The following is a 17,049-nucleotide window of genomic DNA, read 5'->3' as shown; positions in this document are numbered from 1 at the left end:
ATTTTTTTTCTTCTGAATCAATAAATAAGCTCAAAAGAGTAAAGAATTGTGAGGGTAGAGTTTGGACTATGTAATTAAACAAAATGACATGGAATTATGGGCGTAGGGAGCGGAACTCAAACTAAAAAAATTGCGCCATAATAACATATTTCAAGTCCGCATTCTTTCTTTCCCCTCTCAAACATGGGAAATGTTTACGTGTGGCGTTTAATATGCGGTTAAAAAAAAGTGATTCTGATTTTGTGATTGTTGTACACAATAAAATCAGTAAAAAGTATCGAAAACATTAATATTTTTATCTATTTGTTATTATTTTGACATTTTATCGGGTTTCTTAACAAAATCGGTAAAAGTATTATCGATTTTGTATCAAAAAAATTATTATTTCTATCGGTTTTGTTATTATTTTGGCATTTTACCGAGTTTCTTAATTAAATTGATAAAAGCGCTACTGGTTTTGTTATTGTTGTGCATAGTAAAACCGGTAAAAATTACCGAAAACATCATTATTTCTACAAGTTTTATTATTATTTTGGTATTTTATCGGGTTTATTAACAAAATCGGTAAAAACGCTATCGGTTTTGTTATTGTTGTGCATAACAAAACCGGTAAAAATTATCAAAAACATCATTATTTTTACCGGTTTTGTTATTATTTTGGCATTTTACCGGGTTTCTTAACAAAACCGGTAAACCCGGTAAAAGCGCTATCGGTTTTGTTATTATTTTACCTGTTTAGTTATTGTTTGACATTTTACCGGAAATGTTAAAAAACATGGATGTTTTAGGTAGAAATAATAATGTTTTAGGTAATTTTTACCGGTTTTGTTATGCCCAACAATAACAAAACTGGTAAAAATATATTTTTTTAATGACAAAATTAGTAAACACAAAAATTTGATTCCAACATTTTGTCCAGTATGGTTCTCAAACATAAAGTTTCCAAAACAGTGTCGATACATTTATTGTAAGTATCGATCATCAAAACATCGAAACCAATTATTATAAAGTAATACGTAAAATATACCGGTTTAATGAGAGAATAGGTAAACATATGCGTCGATACATTTTCTAAAAGTATCGACTCCAAAAACATCAAAACCGATAATTATAATGTAATAGGTAAATTTACAATGTAACTGATATAAATATACCGGTTTTATGATAGAATATGTCAACATTTTGTATCGACACAATTTTAAAAAGTGTCAATACATTTTGTCTAGAATGAATGTCAAACGAGGTGCACACATAAAGTGTCGATACATTTATTAAAAGTATCGATCACAACAACATCGAAACCGATAATTACAATGTAATAGATAAATTTACAATGTACCCAGTAGAAATATACAGTTTTTATGAGAAAATAGGTCTACATAATGTATCGACAAGTTTTAAGTTTGTGTCGATACTTTTTTTCAGAATGAATGCCCAATGAGGTGCACACATAAAGTGTCAATACATTTAAAATTGTATTGATCCCAAAAACATCGAAACTGATAATTATAATGTAATAAATAATTTTACAATGTTATCGGTATAAATATACATGTTTAGCTAGAAAATATGTAAATATAAGCGTTATCTTTTACATTATATAAGTGTTACCTAATATGTTATTGTACTTGATAATATTTTCAGTTAAATGCCTATTTTATTATATAAACACTACATATTATATTATATAAGCGCTACATATTACATTATATAAACGCTACATAATATTTTATTGTACTTAATAATATTTCTAATTAAATACCTATTTTATTATATAAGCGCTACCTAATATGTTATTGTACTTGATAATATTTCCGATTAAATGATATAATATAATCGGTATAAATTTTAATCGATCAATTATTTAATCAATTACGCCCCTTTTTAACCGTTTTTTTAACGGCCGCACATTAGAACTTCCCCTCAAACACACACTCTCTCGTGCAAATCCAATACCATATCTCTTCACACTAAAATAGTAAAATTCACTCTAAAACCTAATTTTATCCCCAATCTCCATACCGAAGCATCTCCTTATTTCCTCAGATTCCCATCGCTGTTCAAGTTTCAAGCAGAATTCGAAATTTTGAAACATGAATATTCTCCGCTTATCGGAAGAATTCGTTTCTTGGGATTTAACTTCTTCCGAGCTTCTTTGACCTATTTTTTTCTCGGTTTTCGAAGAGGTTTTGGAGAAAGCGTTGTTGGAAGCTGATTGAACGAGCAAGGTGAGCTCGTATCTTTGTATTATGTTGTTTTAGTTAAGATCTTACTTTTGGAATTAGGGTTTTGTTTTAACGAATTTTTCTCGAAATCATTTTTTTGTAGGGGGTAGGAAAATTGCATTTTATTGTTCAAAAAGAGTTGCGTTTTTTTTAACTTTATGCTTTTTTATTCAAATGTGTTTATAGAAGCGAAATGCAAGTAGCAAAATGGCGTTTAACTAAGGCAAATTCATTAAGCTAAAAAACCTAAATCACATTCGTAAAACACCACTGAACTATCACATTGTTTTGTTTTTTATTGATCTAGTTGAAGCAATAAAGAGTAATTTACATGCTTAATATTATAAAAAATATGCTAAGGTTCATGGGTTCAGCTAGGGCTTATTTTGATAATTTATTACTGTTGATTATTGTACCAACAAATACTAGAATAATGAGTTTATAGTTAGCTAAATTGAGGCTTATGACTTGGTTGAATTTTTATGTTTACAGGTAATTGTACCTTGTCTTTCTCAAGAACTTAGCAGCTTGCTTCTGGTGCTTGTATTGGTTCATAAGTATTTTCATAGATTTCAGTGAAGATTGAATTTTTGAGGAGCTATCATGGACTATGGGCTTTCTGATAGCAGTGGTGAGTTGAGATGAAAGTTTTGTTTTAGTTTGTTTTTACTCCTTGTACTTGATGATTTTGAGATTCAAAGGACTTGGGTTTTTTCAGATTGGTTTATTGTTGGAAAAGTAAAGTGGATTTCCTTGGTTAATTTGAGTGAATATTTAGAGTTCATAAGCCATTGCTATTCAATAACTTGTAATCACTAAATGTTCGAGCCTCCTTTTTTTTGCACCCGTTCCCTCTTTCTAAATGTTGTAATTTCTACGTTGTCTTGAGGTGTTCTGCAAACCTTTGCATAAATTTTTCCCTACCATAGAAGCTCAACTCAGATAATGGATTTTTTCGGATCTGAAACAACTGCAGGAACAGATGATGATCTTCCTTCTTCACAGCAAAATAGGTTTCAGAGAGGGGGTCGCACTGCTGCAGGCAATGGAAGATCAGCAGTTGTAGGTTCTGTGGGCAATAGGAGATCAGAAGTTGCTCCTTTGCCCAGGATTCATGGTGGTGATATGGAAACACAAATCCATCTGATTGAACAGGAAGCATACAGTTCAGTCCTGCGTGCCTTCAAAGCTCAATCAGATGCTTTAACTTGGGTATTTGTCAAAAAAAAAGTCAATAATTTATCCCATAAAGATTGTGACAATTAGGTTTTAAAGCTATTTAAACCTAACGTGTTTTCCCTCTCAGGAGAAGGAAAGTTTAATAACTGAACTCAGAAAGGAGTTGAGAGTGTCAGATGTGGAACATAGAGAGCTTCTATCCAGGGTTAATGCCGATGACATGATCCGGAGGATAAGGTCTGACTATACTTTGACATGCTCTACTGAGCAGCTTTTATTAAATATGTAATGACTTCTTCTCATATCTTCATTTTAATGGGAACTATGTTCAATATTACTGTTAGGGAATGGAGAACGGCAGGTGGGATCCAGCCTGGAATGCTTAGTGCAAGTCAGCCTTTTCGTGACCCTTTACCTAGTCCTACAGTATCAGGATCACGCAAGAAACAAAAGATGTCACAATCTGTAGCTTCACTGTTGATGGTTGCACCATCTCCTGCACTGCATCCATCTATGAAACCGTCTTTATTGGCCTTGAGGCGAGCCCCCCCTACAGGTGCAAAGAGCAAGAAGTCAAACTCTGTGAGTCAATTTGTTCCAAGGAAGTTAATGAATGGAATATGCATATCCTATTTTCACCATTTACTGATGATGTATGCTATTTTGCTGTATCCTCAATGAAGTCGACGCGGTACCCTTCTGCAGGACTTCCTGGCAGACCCCAGGCTTCTAACTGTATGTTTTCTGGGGCCTTTACAACAAATGAACCTGCTGAAGCAGCAACATATGATCCATTAATTGGAAGGAAAGTTTGGACAAGGTGGCCTGAAGACAATCATTTTTATGAGGCTGTTATAACAGACTATAACCGGGTTGAGGTATATTTTGTAGTTGTATATATAGTATATTCTTAATTAATGGAGCTTTATACTCCCATGTTGATAGGGGCGGCATGCTTTGGTTTATGACATTAATACAGCGGATGAAACTTGGGAATGGGTCAATCTCAAAGAGGTAGGATTATTTCATTTTCATGCTATCTCATACAATGTATTATTTCTTTGTGTCACCTCATTTACCTTCAGCTAGTATGTTACATAGAAATTTTAATAAAATCAACTTTTATCCTTGCTGCATATGTTTTCCTGAATCTTTTATGCCATTGATAAGGCATTGCAGAATTCATGTGCATGTCTATTCTTGTGCCTTGAACCATATGTTTCAAGAGATATGGTGTAAATAATATAGTTTTACGAACTTATACTACATTGTGAAGCTTATCAGTTAATGATTAATATGTTTTTCTTGAATTTGGGTGCAGTTTGGTTCGGAAATAATGAAATTATGAAGGTGTCGATATACTATTGCATGTATTTTGATATATTTCCTAGTTGTTGACATACTTATTACTCAATTCAAGTTGTGTTACCTAGTAATGGCCAATGCCATCAACTATCTGCGCACATCTTGACAATTTGTTTCATTATTATCATTCTCAGTCAAATGTATCAAGTGTTTTGTATCATATTCAGAGAATCTGGTTCATGTTTCGGTGCTGTTGTATCAATGATCCCTAGGCATTATGCATGACTGTTCTAAGTTTGTAATATTGCATGCGGAGTGGTAACTTTTAAATAACTCCTCTCAAATTTTTGTTACTTCCAAGGATGTCTTTTGTTATCTTTTAGTTCCTTTCACTACTTGAGGCTCTTAATGAGATTTAAGAAACATGGAATGGCATTTTATGTATCCACTTATTCGGTCACTCAAATGCAATATCAAGTCCACTCAACTGATTGTTATATATATATGATGGTAGATATCTCCCGAAGATATTAGATGGGAAGGTGATGATCCTGGAATTTCCAATAGAGGTGGTCGCCCTGGACCAGGCCTTGGGATTAAGAAGTCCATGGGACATGGTGGTGGGGTGGTTGGAGCAGGCAGAGATAGGGGGAGTATAAAGGGTCAGGGCAAGAAGGGTTTCCCTTTGGCCCAAAATGGTGTTGGGAAAAAGGTTTTGGGTGATATTGAGATACTTCGTACAGATACTTTAATAAAGGAGGTATAATTGCTGCTCAAAGATAATCTATACTGAGAATGTAAAAAATGTAGTGTAATTGTTTTCTAATTTTGGAAATTTTGATTAGGTGGAAAAAGTCTTTGGTGCAAACCATCCCGATCCAATAGAGATTGAGAAAGCAAAGAAAGTGTTGAACGTAAGTATTGTCCTCTAATGATATTATAATGTTCTATATCAGCTATTGCAGCAATCATAATGGGTAGTCATTATTGCAGGAGCATGAACAAGCACTACTTGATGCAATTGCAAGACTTGAAGGTGCATCCGATGGTGAAAGTGGTAATAACTAATTTCATAAGTTATATAATTTTGGTTAAAATAAGGATGCAACAATCTTCTATTGTACAATTTAATTGTAGCTTTCGGATGTTCGGTTTACCTGTGGAAAAGGTGTAAAAATTTCCAATTAATTATTGTTTTTCCTCATTCGTAAGAACGAATGCGATGATACAAATTTCAAATAGACAAGAACACTACACCGCATATTTAACATAGCTTCTATCTTAAGCCTGCCTCGTAATTTAACTAGTTAATTAGCTGCCGTTCGTGCAACTTCAACAACAGCAAGATGTAAACCCACTCTGGGGAAAAATGAGCTGTGACATGTCCAAAGCTGTGTTACCTCATACATTTTCATTACCTAATTTTATGGGGCATATAGCTCAAAGCAGTTGAGAGGTTTTATAGCTTTACTTATGAAGGAAGAACGTCTTGTGCCATCTTAAATTCATTAGATTAAAATGAAACTTGACATTTATTTACCCATTTTTCTGCAATAGATGTCCAAAACACAGTTTGCGTTGCCATAGTTTTTATATACTTGTTTGGCTTAAAAGCAGATGGTGAGCATCCATTTCTCACAAGGACAATCAATGGTTCAACCAAGGGCATGGAGAAAACTGCAGTTTGATGAGAATGATTGAATCTAAAGGCATAAACATGGGATTTTAGCCAGCTTTATGTATCCAGTAGAGGTTGCAGAAGCTTTTGTATCTTGTTTTATCCTCTACTTTTTTCTATCAGCTAGGCTATTACCCTTTTCATTGTACATAAATCTTTTTGGTTAGAAAGTTCATTGGATTTAGTTCATTGTAACTTCAACTTGACTTGTGTCAACTAGGAAAATGCTTTGTATAAATTTCTTAAATGTTAGTGAATGATATATCCCTGACCTTGTAAAAATTTATTTCATCTTGTGTTTTGCTTTTATCATCATCTTTGTACCTATCCTTGTTCATTTGGTTTCAGTCATGTTCAGTGGGGACCGATGTTTACAAATATTGGGAAACTAAAGGTTTAATTTCCTGCAAGTTGCACAAAAATTATACACAGAAACAACAAATGTCAGAGCAATTCAAGCAACCAGTCTAAGAATAGGTTGCTTGTCCTGCAATGAGGCAATAAATTAAAGGATACAATTCACCATCTCAGCATCATAATCAGGGCCTTCCATTTCAAAGTGGCTAACTCCTTTTATTAAACGCTTCTAGGTGTGTACTGCTGCAGATTTCAGCTTGTTATTGAGCTGATCCACGCTCGTAAATCCATCCTGAGTACCAATGACACAGTTTGGTTTCAGGGACTGCAGGATGCCATCACGCCAAAAGGGTACCCCAGACTTACAAAGCCCACAATCCGCTTTAGTTGATCTACTGCATAACCTGCAATAGGTACCCCCCATAAAAAAAGAGCACCCATTTACCTCTGACCTGCAAGACAATTCAATGCAAAAGAAAACAAATCTAGTTATTTTCAGCAGATTCATTTCATGGGTGATGAACTGAAAACCATCCATGCATAAACTAATAGAAAACTATAAGAGCATTGTAATACATAATAATGATAAATTTTTATGCATATAAAGCATAAGAAAAACTCAATTTCATAATTAATTATCACACAGATGCTACCAATATATATGTATCTGATCCAATCACTTATGCTTCTCACAATCATTAATGAAAATGGCTTCCTCAAAGCAAACACTGCACGAAACCCACAATACATCAATAACTTCCAAAGGAAAAACATTAGTTAAAAAACTTGTAGAAAAAATAATTTTAAGCAACTCAAAGTACAGACTAGTTTGCCTTTGACAAAGCCTCTAGTAAGAATCCAGTCAAGCCCTCACATTTACGTATAAAGAAGAGCATAGTTGAAAAACAAAATTCACTAATTTGTTCTAGAACTAGCATAAAAACATAGGCTTCCTAGCCAAAATGAAACTCATCCCTGTCCCCATTCCTCGGTCCTCACCTTATAAGTCTAGGTTTGATAATACTCTTTACCCTTCAATTTATCTCATGGACAAAAGATGAAAGTTCTCAACAAATCATTTTCTAAAACAAATGTAACTCCACCTCGGGCATCTACTATAATCATCTACACATGTAGTAGATGTGTATTTATCAAAAAGTTTTGAGGTATTAAAGACGTCAACCACTTTATACCTGGATGGGAGGATAGCGTAGAGTGCGGACATCATTCAACTTTGAGAATATCTCCTACTTATCCTGGCTCCAACATCAATGAGGATCTCTAAACAGCCACATGACGAAATCAGCAAATTTGATTATTTCTCTTCCAGAAGATTTAATCAAAGGTTATATAATTGAATCATTTGACACAATATTAGTTGCAATTCACTCTATTTCTTCATGATCAGACAATATTGAAGGATTCTCCTTCCATACAATAGTATTATAACCAAAAAGTCTTGCAAAACAAGAAATTAACTGCCCGTGAATGACTTCTTCAGAAGGAAGCACGGTAGATGTCTCTCTACTCAAGGATGTAACTTCTTTATCTGCAATTCCACAAGGCACAATATGTTCAAAATACTTTAAATCAGAATCAATGTTGAATGCTAGCCCATGAGAGTTATTCCAAGTGATATCCGGACACCAATTGCACCGATCTTTCTTTCTCCAACCCAAACTCCTGTCTCACCCTTTTGGCCAGCACAAGCTTTCACACCATACAAGGATGACAATTCAATCATAGTCGACTCAAGTTTCACCACATAATTCCTGACCCCAAGCCCAATTTCACGAAGTGAAATAATAGGATATAGGATGGCTTGACGGGGACCATGAAATGTAATGTCTCCTCCCCTTTGCGTATAATGAAGCTCAGCTCCTATATTTTTCAATTCAGACGCAGGCATTAGCAGATTGTGATCAGTTCGCCTTTTTCCAAGTGTATATGTTGGTGGATGTTGCAGGGACAAGAGAGTATCAGGAATTCTACATAATTTTCTATCAGATACCAGCTTCTCCTGCAGCTTAAGTGCATCCAAGTAATTGACAAAGCCCATTTTCCACACCTCAAGTTTAACTGGACCTCTCATTCCCTGTGGAATACAACATCAATGAGCACATTTCCTTGATTTATTATTTCTAGTTATGACATCAACTATCTGGTGCAGCATAAACCTACTACTGCTCGAAGCATATGATGCTATAAGGGATTGCAAGGCCAATTCTTTACATGTAATGTTTAAGTTATTGTTAGTTCACAAAAGAGCCCAGACTTAAAAGGATTCAGCTGACTTACACTTAAACTCGGCTCAATCCTTTTAGTGCCCAATCTTTTACTAAAAGGATTGAGCCAATCCTATAGTCTATATATTTTGGTTAGATATAGTTTTAACCAGATATAAAGAACACAACTCAAAATTTAGAAAACAACATTAGCATCGAAAACTTGAAATGATATAGTTTTCCAACCACAACTACGTGGCAATACCCAAGGAGAAAAATATGAAGCTTTTTTCCCCCTTAATGCTCTACTTTCTTAAACAATGTAAAGTTAAGGGTTAACAGAATATAGATATGCCAAATTTCTTATTATATTTGGAAACCCACAACACATCAATAACTTCAGAAGGAAAAACATTAGTCAAAAGACTTAAACAAAAAGTAATTTTAAGCAACTCGAAGTACAGACTAACTTGCCTTTGACAAAGCCTGTAATAAGGCTAGTGTTGAAAAACAAAATTCACTAATTTGTTCTAGAACTAGCATAAAAATCTAGGCTTCCTAGCCGAAATGAAACTCATCCCTGCCCCCACTCCTCAGTCCTCACCTTATAAGGCTAGTGTTGATAATACTCTTTACACTTCAATTTATCTCATGGACAAATGACGAAAGTTTTCAACAAATCATTTTCTAAATAAATGTAACTCCACCTCGGGCATCTACTATAATCATCTAAACATGTAGTAGATGTGTATTTATCCAGATTCATAAAGTATTGATCATAAATCTAGAACCACTACTCAGCAAAACAATTAGATCACAAATTCCAGGATTAGCTCTTAACTCATACGAAATAGAATTTCTCCAACTAACTTCCCTTCAATGTTACAAAGAGATTAACTTTTTTTTCTTCTTAAGTAAATTATGTAGAATTCTATACCCCTCGAATGGAATCTAAATCTAACAAAGATCTAATCACTACCCAAAACCAAAGAACAATTCTCCATATCAGAATCAATATATTTTCCAAAAAAAGGATGATTATTTCATACCTGCAGAAGAACCCAGCAACAAGATCTTGTGAAAAGAAAGATTTTGAGAAACCCAATTGCAGACGGCAACTTCAGGAAGAAAAAAAGCTGGAAGAGAAGGTTTTCCGGTTGACCTTCCGGCACCTCTCATTCAAAAGTAACTGCGGGGCAACCCTTGTCAGCTAACCCAAAAGCAATCCCTTGCATAAAATTGATGAAAGCAGTTGGGAGTTTCAGTGTTGTTTAGTTGGACAACTGGATACAATCCGAGAGCCACGAAAGTTTTACTTGCTGGGCTACTTTTAAACTAAAAGGTATAATTTCACCTATAGTCCTTATATTATTTGGAATTTGAAATTTAATCCCTTTAGTTATGTTCCGAAAAGTTTGATCTTGAATACCATCTGATTTAAAAATTAACTTTTCATTGAAGTTTGATATTACAATGTCAAATATTTTTAATACATTCATCGAATTTTGATTAATTTAAAAAGGATGAAATAAATGAGATAGTGTAACGAAAAAAAACCAGAAACAGAAATAAGATGGAAAAAAACTTTTAGATGAAAATTTGGAGGGTTGTTATTGTTCTAATTTATTAACTTGTTAGATTGATACATGTATGTTCATCAGTTGATCTGTACTCCAAAAAGGGTAACACTTTTCTTCTCTACTGTTTTATCTTCACTACTAATCTTACAGTAACTCTTCTTCCCCAAATTCAGCTCCAACTCCAACTCCATATTATCCTCCAGACAGTCGTCATCGGCCGATGTTTCCAATGTATCTTTCTCGCCATTGTAATTCACATCAATGAGGAAGAAATTTCTACCATTTTGATCCCCTCCAGGGCGCTCGCATGCGTAAAACGTTACAGTATCTTTCTCACTCAGTTTCTTCTCCTTCACGAATCGGCTCCATCCCCTTGTGAACACAAAGCTCTGGCTACTCCTCCAGTAGCAGTAACGAAATTTCCATGTCGCCATCAACTTGTCGTAGAAGACAAGCTCGGTGTCTTCGACCTCACCGGCCAAGCTTTGTCGACCGGTCTCGCAGATTTGAGGGAAGTGTTTAACGGCGTATTTTTTAGGGATCACGAGCCGGTTAAGTTTGCCAACATCGCTCGGCGTTAATTCCTTTTGAAAAAGTTGCGTGCATGAAAACTGTGTATTGCCATGCACGAGCTTTTTGTTAAGATTAGTGGTCGATTTCCCATCTTTTTTAGACAAAATCTTGACGAAATCTTCCAACTTGGCTTGATACGAACCGTCTCTGATCATGTTCAGTACATCTTCGTTCGAATAGAGGCTTTGAAAGGCCGGTTCTTGGATGTTGAGATCTGTCCAGGGGAAGTTCCTTTGGGTGTCGCCGGCGCAACGTAGCTTGATGGCTGCACTGTCGTATGCTAGGGCGGCCTCTTTCTCGGACTTGAACGTTCCGAGCCATATCCGCTGGTGGTTGGCGTATATTTGTGCACCCCAATTCCCATTTTGCTGCGGGGCTAGACCTTTAAACCTCGGTAACGACCCACCGTGATCGTGCCGGGCACGTTTGCTGGGACGATGCTTGTAGTTGCTGTTGCCAGAAACCGAGGTTTCGGATGGTAAAACAGTCCATTTAGTGTTCAAAATGATGCTCGAATCATCGTCCATCATTAGAGACTGGTCTTAAAACAAAAACAAATCTCTACAGGCAAGAGGTGATGAAGGATAATGAAAATGGCAGGTTTTTGAATTGGAGAGATGAATTGGGTTACCAACAATTATAAAAAAAAAGTAGAAGATTAAGTTAAAACCATAAATTTAACTTAAAATGATAAAATCCCAGGAAAATATGTATTTTCCAGTGAAAATAATAGGTTAGAAACGAATTGTGTTCTTGTTGTACTCGGACAATACCGCTTGATATTAACACAGGATAATTAAGTTGAAACAAATTCTGAGTGAATGGCTCTTGATCATATTTTATTGAACTTAAATTATTTACTGAGCCTCTCAGTTAGATCCTATTCAACTAAACAATTGCCTCTGGTTCAATGGTTTTTAACTAAAACAAATTATAAATGAAACCAATTTTTAAAGAGTTTTTATTTGAAAAATACAGGTTATTTAAATAAAAAAATTATAAATATTAACTCCCTAAAATTATTATTTTGGTAATAAACCCCCTAAAATTATGTACAAATCAAAATTACTGTAAGTAAAAGGCAAAGTGTACACGTTTGACTTGCAAGAAGAATGTGAATCAGTAAACACTGAGCAGGTAAATGGCTGAGTAATTTTAGGAAAATTTGGTTACATTTAAACCGAATCCTCTCTTTTTTTATATGCCTCCAACAATTTCAGCATGCAAAAGCTTAAACTTATTCGTGTTAGTGTCGCTTCTTCATCTTCTTCACACGTAAAATTCTGATCAGTTGCGAGCTTAATAGTCTCTCATCTGTGGCAACTCTATAAATGACAATAGGCTTCACCGGATCATTGTTTCCTACTTCGTGGAGTGCAACTCTACCTCTCTCTGTCTTCAATACCGGTTCATCTCCGTCGCCGGAGTCTTTAACAATCCCTGAAGACGTTATCTTCTCCATCACCACGTTTCGTAAAAGGTTAGTAGTGACCCTAGCCAAAGACTCCTTCCCCCATGCCAAAATTGTATTGGCTTGAAATGAATTGGATGAATAAATTTTGCTTATTTAGTTTTACATGTGAATGTACAGTTTATGACTATTCCATATGCTTTGTGATGACATTATTCAAGTATATAGGAAAAATATATGATCATATACATACAACACCAAGGGTGAAATTCAAGAGTGATTATCGAAATAGTATGAACATATATACGATATCGGTGATTGAGTATCACTTTCAAATCAAAACAAAATCCCACTGCCCATTTTTCATGTAAGATTTGACTTGATATGTGGCACACTCTTCTTCTCCTTCTTCTTTTGAGCTGAAATAAAGTAAAAATTTCAATCTCTATATGTTCATTCTCCTATATATATATATTGGACTCTTTCCTCACTTTCTTCTCATACCACCCACTTCTTTCATCTCTTTTTTCCTAATAAGAAATTTTCTCCTTGTAAGTTTCTTTTACTGCAATTGTTTTAATCCATTATTAACGTATTTGGAGCTGTTTTTTTTTCACTCTCCCTTGGCATAGATTTTTTTGCAGAAGAAACTATCAATGGCTGCCGTTGAGAACTCTACCACTGAGATTGAGAGAATGGTTAGCAAATTAAAATAAATTAATAATTCACCTTATAATGTTTTTCTTATAGCCAGTATGATCTTATTTAACTATGTATAATGACAGGCTTATGAAGAAATTATTAGCTCTAGACAAGTAGAAGATGTGGACGAAAATGAGAATATTACAAATGGAAAGGATAAATACGAGAACAAAGGAGGATGGAAATTAGCAAGTCTTTTGCTAGGTATTTCTCAGTTTTATATATATGTGTGTGAGTGTATACTTTCATAATCATTTGTAATAATAGTAGAGGAATTGTTCTGCACTATGTTCAATTTTGTTTTTGGTTGCAGTGAATCAAGGCCTAGCAACATTAGCATTCTTTGGAGTAGGGGTGAACTTGGTGTTGTTCTTAACCCGGGTTCTCGACCAAGACAACGCTAGCGCTGCCAATAACGTTAGCAAGTGGACCGGAACCGTCTACCTATGCTCGCTGATTGGAGCGTTCCTTAGCGATTCATATTGGGGTCGTTACTTGACATGTGCCATCTTTCAGCTCATACTCGTGCTGGTACCGGACAGTCGTCTTCGTTCTTCTTCATTTATGTATGCACTTGATATCAGTAATACTGATTGTGGAATGTTGTTACAGGGTTTGGCACTACTGTCACTTGCTTCAAGGCTTTTCTTGATAAATCCTGCTGATTGTGGTGATGGAATAAGACTCTGCAACACCCCATCACCACTCGGCTCTGCTATGTTTTACTTATCGATATATCTCGTAGCGTTCGGGTACGGCGGGCATCAACCGACCTTAGCCACATTTGGATCGGACCAGTTCGATGATTCGCATCAGAAAGGAGCAAACTCGAAAGCTGCATTCTTTAGTTACTTCTACTTTGCACTTAATGTTGGCTCTCTATTTTCAAACACTATACTGGTTTACTATGAGAATTCGGGCAAATGGACGCTAGGCTTCTTGGTTTCTTTCGGCTCTGCAATCATAGCCCTGTTGTTCTATCTGTTGGGGACTCCAAGATATCGGTACATTAAAGAGAGTGGTAATCCGTTGCCCCGTGTCGCTCAAGTATTTGTAGCTGCATATAGGAAGTGGGGTGTCACGCCGGCTACTGTCGATGCTTTGTATGAGGTCGAAGGAACTGAATCCGCAATCAAAGGTAGCAGAAAGATACTTCACAGTGATGATTTCAAGTAAGTATAAGATCAATCATGGACATTCTACACTTGGTGATGATGTTACTTTATCATTGGTGCTTTGTTAAGCTGCTGAAAATCGATCTGCAGGTTCCTCGACAAGGCGGCTACGATAACTCCGAATGATTTGAGTGCACTAAACAATCCATGGAGGCTCTGCACTGTAACTCAGGTTGAAGAAGCCAAATGTGTACTAAAAATGTTACCAATTTGGCTTTGTACTATAATGTACTCTGTCATCTTCACGCAAATGGCATCCCTTTTCGTGGAGCAAGGAGATGTAATGGCGTCCAAACTTGGAGACTTCCGCATTCCAGCTGCGAGCATGTCGGCATTCGACATTTGCAGCGTTCTCATCTGGACTGGGGTGTACCGACATATTGTTGTGCCCTTGGCTCGAACATTAAGTAATAACCCCAAGGGATTAACCGAGCTTCAAAGAATGGGGATCGGACTCATCATCGGAATGATCGCGATGGTTGCTGCAGGCTTCACCGAGATACAAAGGCTCAAATTCGTGACCCCGGGCGAGAAGAAAAGCTCTTTAAGCATATTTTGGCAAGTACCACAATATGTTTTAGTAGGTGCATCTGAAGTTTTCATGTACGTTGGTCAATTGGAGTTCTTCAATGCACAAGCACCGGATGGCATTAAAAGTTTCGGAAGCTCCCTTTGCATGGCGTCCATGTCTCTTGGCAACTTCGTTAGCAGCCTGTTGATTAACATAGTAATGGAGATCACGACGAGAGGTGGTAGTCCCGGATGGATCCCCGAGGACCTCAACTCCGGTCACATGGACCGGTTCTACTTCCTTATTGCCGGTTTAGCCGCGGTTGATTTTATAATATATGTGTTCTGTGCCAGATGGTACACTTGCATCAACCTTGACACCAGTGAGAAGGGCATTGAATTGGAAGAACAACAGGAGGAGGTGCATGCAAATGTTTAGTTTGTATCCATTTTGGACATGGGAGGCATGAATTTTACCTGCATGATTCCCTCCTTTGTATCTTAGGACTCTGTTTCTTCAACTTTTTAGTTTTTTATAAATACCAGTCATTGTTGTTGTCTGTTTCTTTTTTCACTGTTATTATAAATAAAAATATTTAATGTTCTGATTATTATCTTAAAACTTTCTTTTTATAATTATGAAAGAACCATAGACTATGCTCACTTCTTTTATTAGCAGTTACTATTTATGATTAAGAAAAAGTCACCGGAAAAAATATGGTATATGTCACGCTTTTATTAACAATTAATATTTAAGATAAAATAGAATAAAAATAATAGTTTAATGTTAAAGTCGGACAAAAAAATAAGTACTAAAATAGAAAACTGAATATAGTTCATAAGTAGGGATGGTAACTCATAATTTGAATATTTAAATTCGATTCAAAATTATAAAATTAAAAACATATTTATTTTAAATGAATTTGAGCATTAATTATTAGTTTATATAAATTTAGATTTATAGGTGATTCAATATATAACCCTTGGAATTCATAACAAAGAAATTCAACTATATTTATGTAGTACGTGTAATAGACTAGCTGTGAGGAGGAAAACTCAGGACTCTTGGATATCCACATATTCGATTCCTAAGCTAGATAATATTAACATGAAATGATTATAATATAATATTAGTTCGTAATTATTTTTAATTTATTGATAATATATTGCAGACGTAGTTATTCAAACTTAGAATTTTTAAACAAAATTTCTAATAATTGGTTTCATTCCCAACAAAAACAATGTATTATTAGATAATTAGTATAATGTTCCACGTGTTTGTCCCAATTAACATTTTCAACGCACCGACTCAAATCATCTTTCACATCCATATTTGAATTGCAAATGTAAATGTATTAGAATGTTGAAGTGGGATTCGCAGACATCAAGTGTAAGTGGAGGATCCGGTTACATGGGATAGACATTGCCTACCAGAGTTGTCAAATAACATTGAAAACGGCCAGTTACCTGCTGACGAGGGAAGAACCTAAGCTTTTTCAAACCAGAAAAATGAGAGGACCAAACCAAATGTTGTAGTCCAGGTGATTGATGTAACAGCCTGCAAAACAATGAGGGGACCAAACCTAATGTTTTACTCCATTGATGTAACCCCAAACCCCTCTCATTTTCTTTATGTTGCTTCTGTGCTAATTAACAATATTCATTCATAGCCTTTCATAATGCTAAGTGTGTCATTATGAGGTGAAACAAGAGATTTGCATTTTGAGTTGAGACCAAGAAAATTAGAGAAACAAGCAAATGGGTATTTAAGCATGGTTTCAATTCCTTCAAGTACGTTGGCAGTTGAGATATTATTTTATAATCTTATTAATATATCCAGATTGATAAAAAATAATAATTATTTTTTATCATTAAAATGGTAATATCAAAGTCATGTAAAAATTTAACTATTCATGAGAGTGTTTATGTGAATTTTGTATACCATTTTAATGCTAGCAACTAATAGTGTGAATCTACCAATAATATTACCAAAATAAAATAAGATCAAATCCCAAATTTCAACATAATAAAATCACTAAAACCATAGTTAAACCGAGATTATCTCATTCTAGACAACTTTTTCTCATTTCTGTGAATGAAGTAAGGAACAGTGGAAAGGTTGACCAGAA

General features: G+C 35.3%; 3 protein-coding genes and 1 pseudogene across 3 annotated transcripts; 2 read left to right on the top strand and 2 right to left on the bottom strand.

Annotated features, from left to right (window-relative positions):
- The first annotated feature begins 1,927 nt into the window (after positions 1-1,927).
- Positions 1,928-6,669, top strand: LOC120161614 (protein EMSY-LIKE 3-like). The gene is made up of 11 exons (XM_039171835.1): positions 1,928-2,228; positions 2,718-2,856; positions 3,202-3,437; positions 3,532-3,641; positions 3,749-3,986; positions 4,088-4,282; positions 4,350-4,418; positions 5,224-5,469; positions 5,555-5,623; positions 5,703-5,766; positions 6,327-6,669. The coding sequence occupies exons 2-11, from the start codon at positions 2,829-2,831 to the stop codon at positions 6,395-6,397; spliced, it is 1,326 nt and encodes a 441-aa protein (XP_039027766.1). The 5' UTR covers positions 1,928-2,228; positions 2,718-2,828; the 3' UTR covers positions 6,398-6,669.
- Positions 6,670-6,810: 141 nt separating this feature from the next.
- LOC120161615 lies at positions 6,811-8,885 on the bottom strand (annotated as a pseudogene).
- A 1,741-nt stretch (positions 8,886-10,626) lies between these two features.
- On the bottom strand, positions 10,627-11,652 carry LOC120162343 (AP2/ERF and B3 domain-containing transcription factor At1g51120-like). The gene has a single exon (XM_039172504.1). The coding sequence runs from the start codon at positions 11,650-11,652 to the stop codon at positions 10,627-10,629; it is 1,026 nt and encodes a 341-aa protein (XP_039028435.1).
- An 801-nt stretch (positions 11,653-12,453) lies between these two features.
- Positions 12,454-15,389, top strand: LOC120162342 (protein NRT1/ PTR FAMILY 7.1-like). The gene is made up of 6 exons (XM_039172503.1): positions 12,454-12,648; positions 13,178-13,231; positions 13,319-13,439; positions 13,549-13,766; positions 13,848-14,407; positions 14,501-15,389. Exons 1-6 carry the CDS (start codon positions 12,454-12,456, stop codon positions 15,357-15,359), a joined length of 2,007 nt encoding a protein of 668 aa, XP_039028434.1. The 3' UTR covers positions 15,360-15,389.
- Positions 15,390-17,049: the final 1,660 nt, after the last annotated feature.

Source organism: Hibiscus syriacus, unplaced genomic scaffold (assembly GCF_006381635.1).
Source record: "Hibiscus syriacus cultivar Baekdansim isolate YM2019G1 unplaced genomic scaffold, ASM638163v2 tig00111402_pilon, whole genome shotgun sequence".
Taxonomy (NCBI): Eukaryota; Viridiplantae; Streptophyta; class Magnoliopsida; order Malvales; family Malvaceae; genus Hibiscus; species Hibiscus syriacus.
This window is presented reverse-complemented; position numbering and strand designations above follow the sequence as displayed.

Excerpts from the sequence above, each read along its gene's own strand:
- LOC120161614 (XM_039171835.1), top strand. The coding sequence starts at position 2,829 with ATGGACTATGGGCTTTCTGATAGCAGTG. Across the intron at positions 3,987-4,087 it reads AGAGCAAGAAGTCAAACTCT|TCGACGCGGTACCCTTCTGC; the intron begins GTGAGTCAATTT and ends TCCTCAATGAAG. Across the intron at positions 5,767-6,326 it reads TGCATCCGATGGTGAAAGTG|ATGGTGAGCATCCATTTCTC; the intron begins GTAATAACTAAT and ends GCTTAAAAGCAG.
- LOC120162343 (XM_039172504.1), bottom strand. The coding sequence starts at position 11,652 with ATGATGGACGATGATTCGAGCATCATTTTGAACACTAAATGGACTGTT.
- LOC120162342 (XM_039172503.1), top strand. The coding sequence starts at position 12,454 with ATGACAATAGGCTTCACCGGATCATTGTTTCCTACTTCGTGGAGTGCA. Across the intron at positions 13,232-13,318 it reads CCACTGAGATTGAGAGAATG|GCTTATGAAGAAATTATTAG; the intron begins GTTAGCAAATTA and ends GTATAATGACAG. Across the intron at positions 13,440-13,548 it reads ATTAGCAAGTCTTTTGCTAG|TGAATCAAGGCCTAGCAACA; the intron begins GTATTTCTCAGT and ends TTTTGGTTGCAG.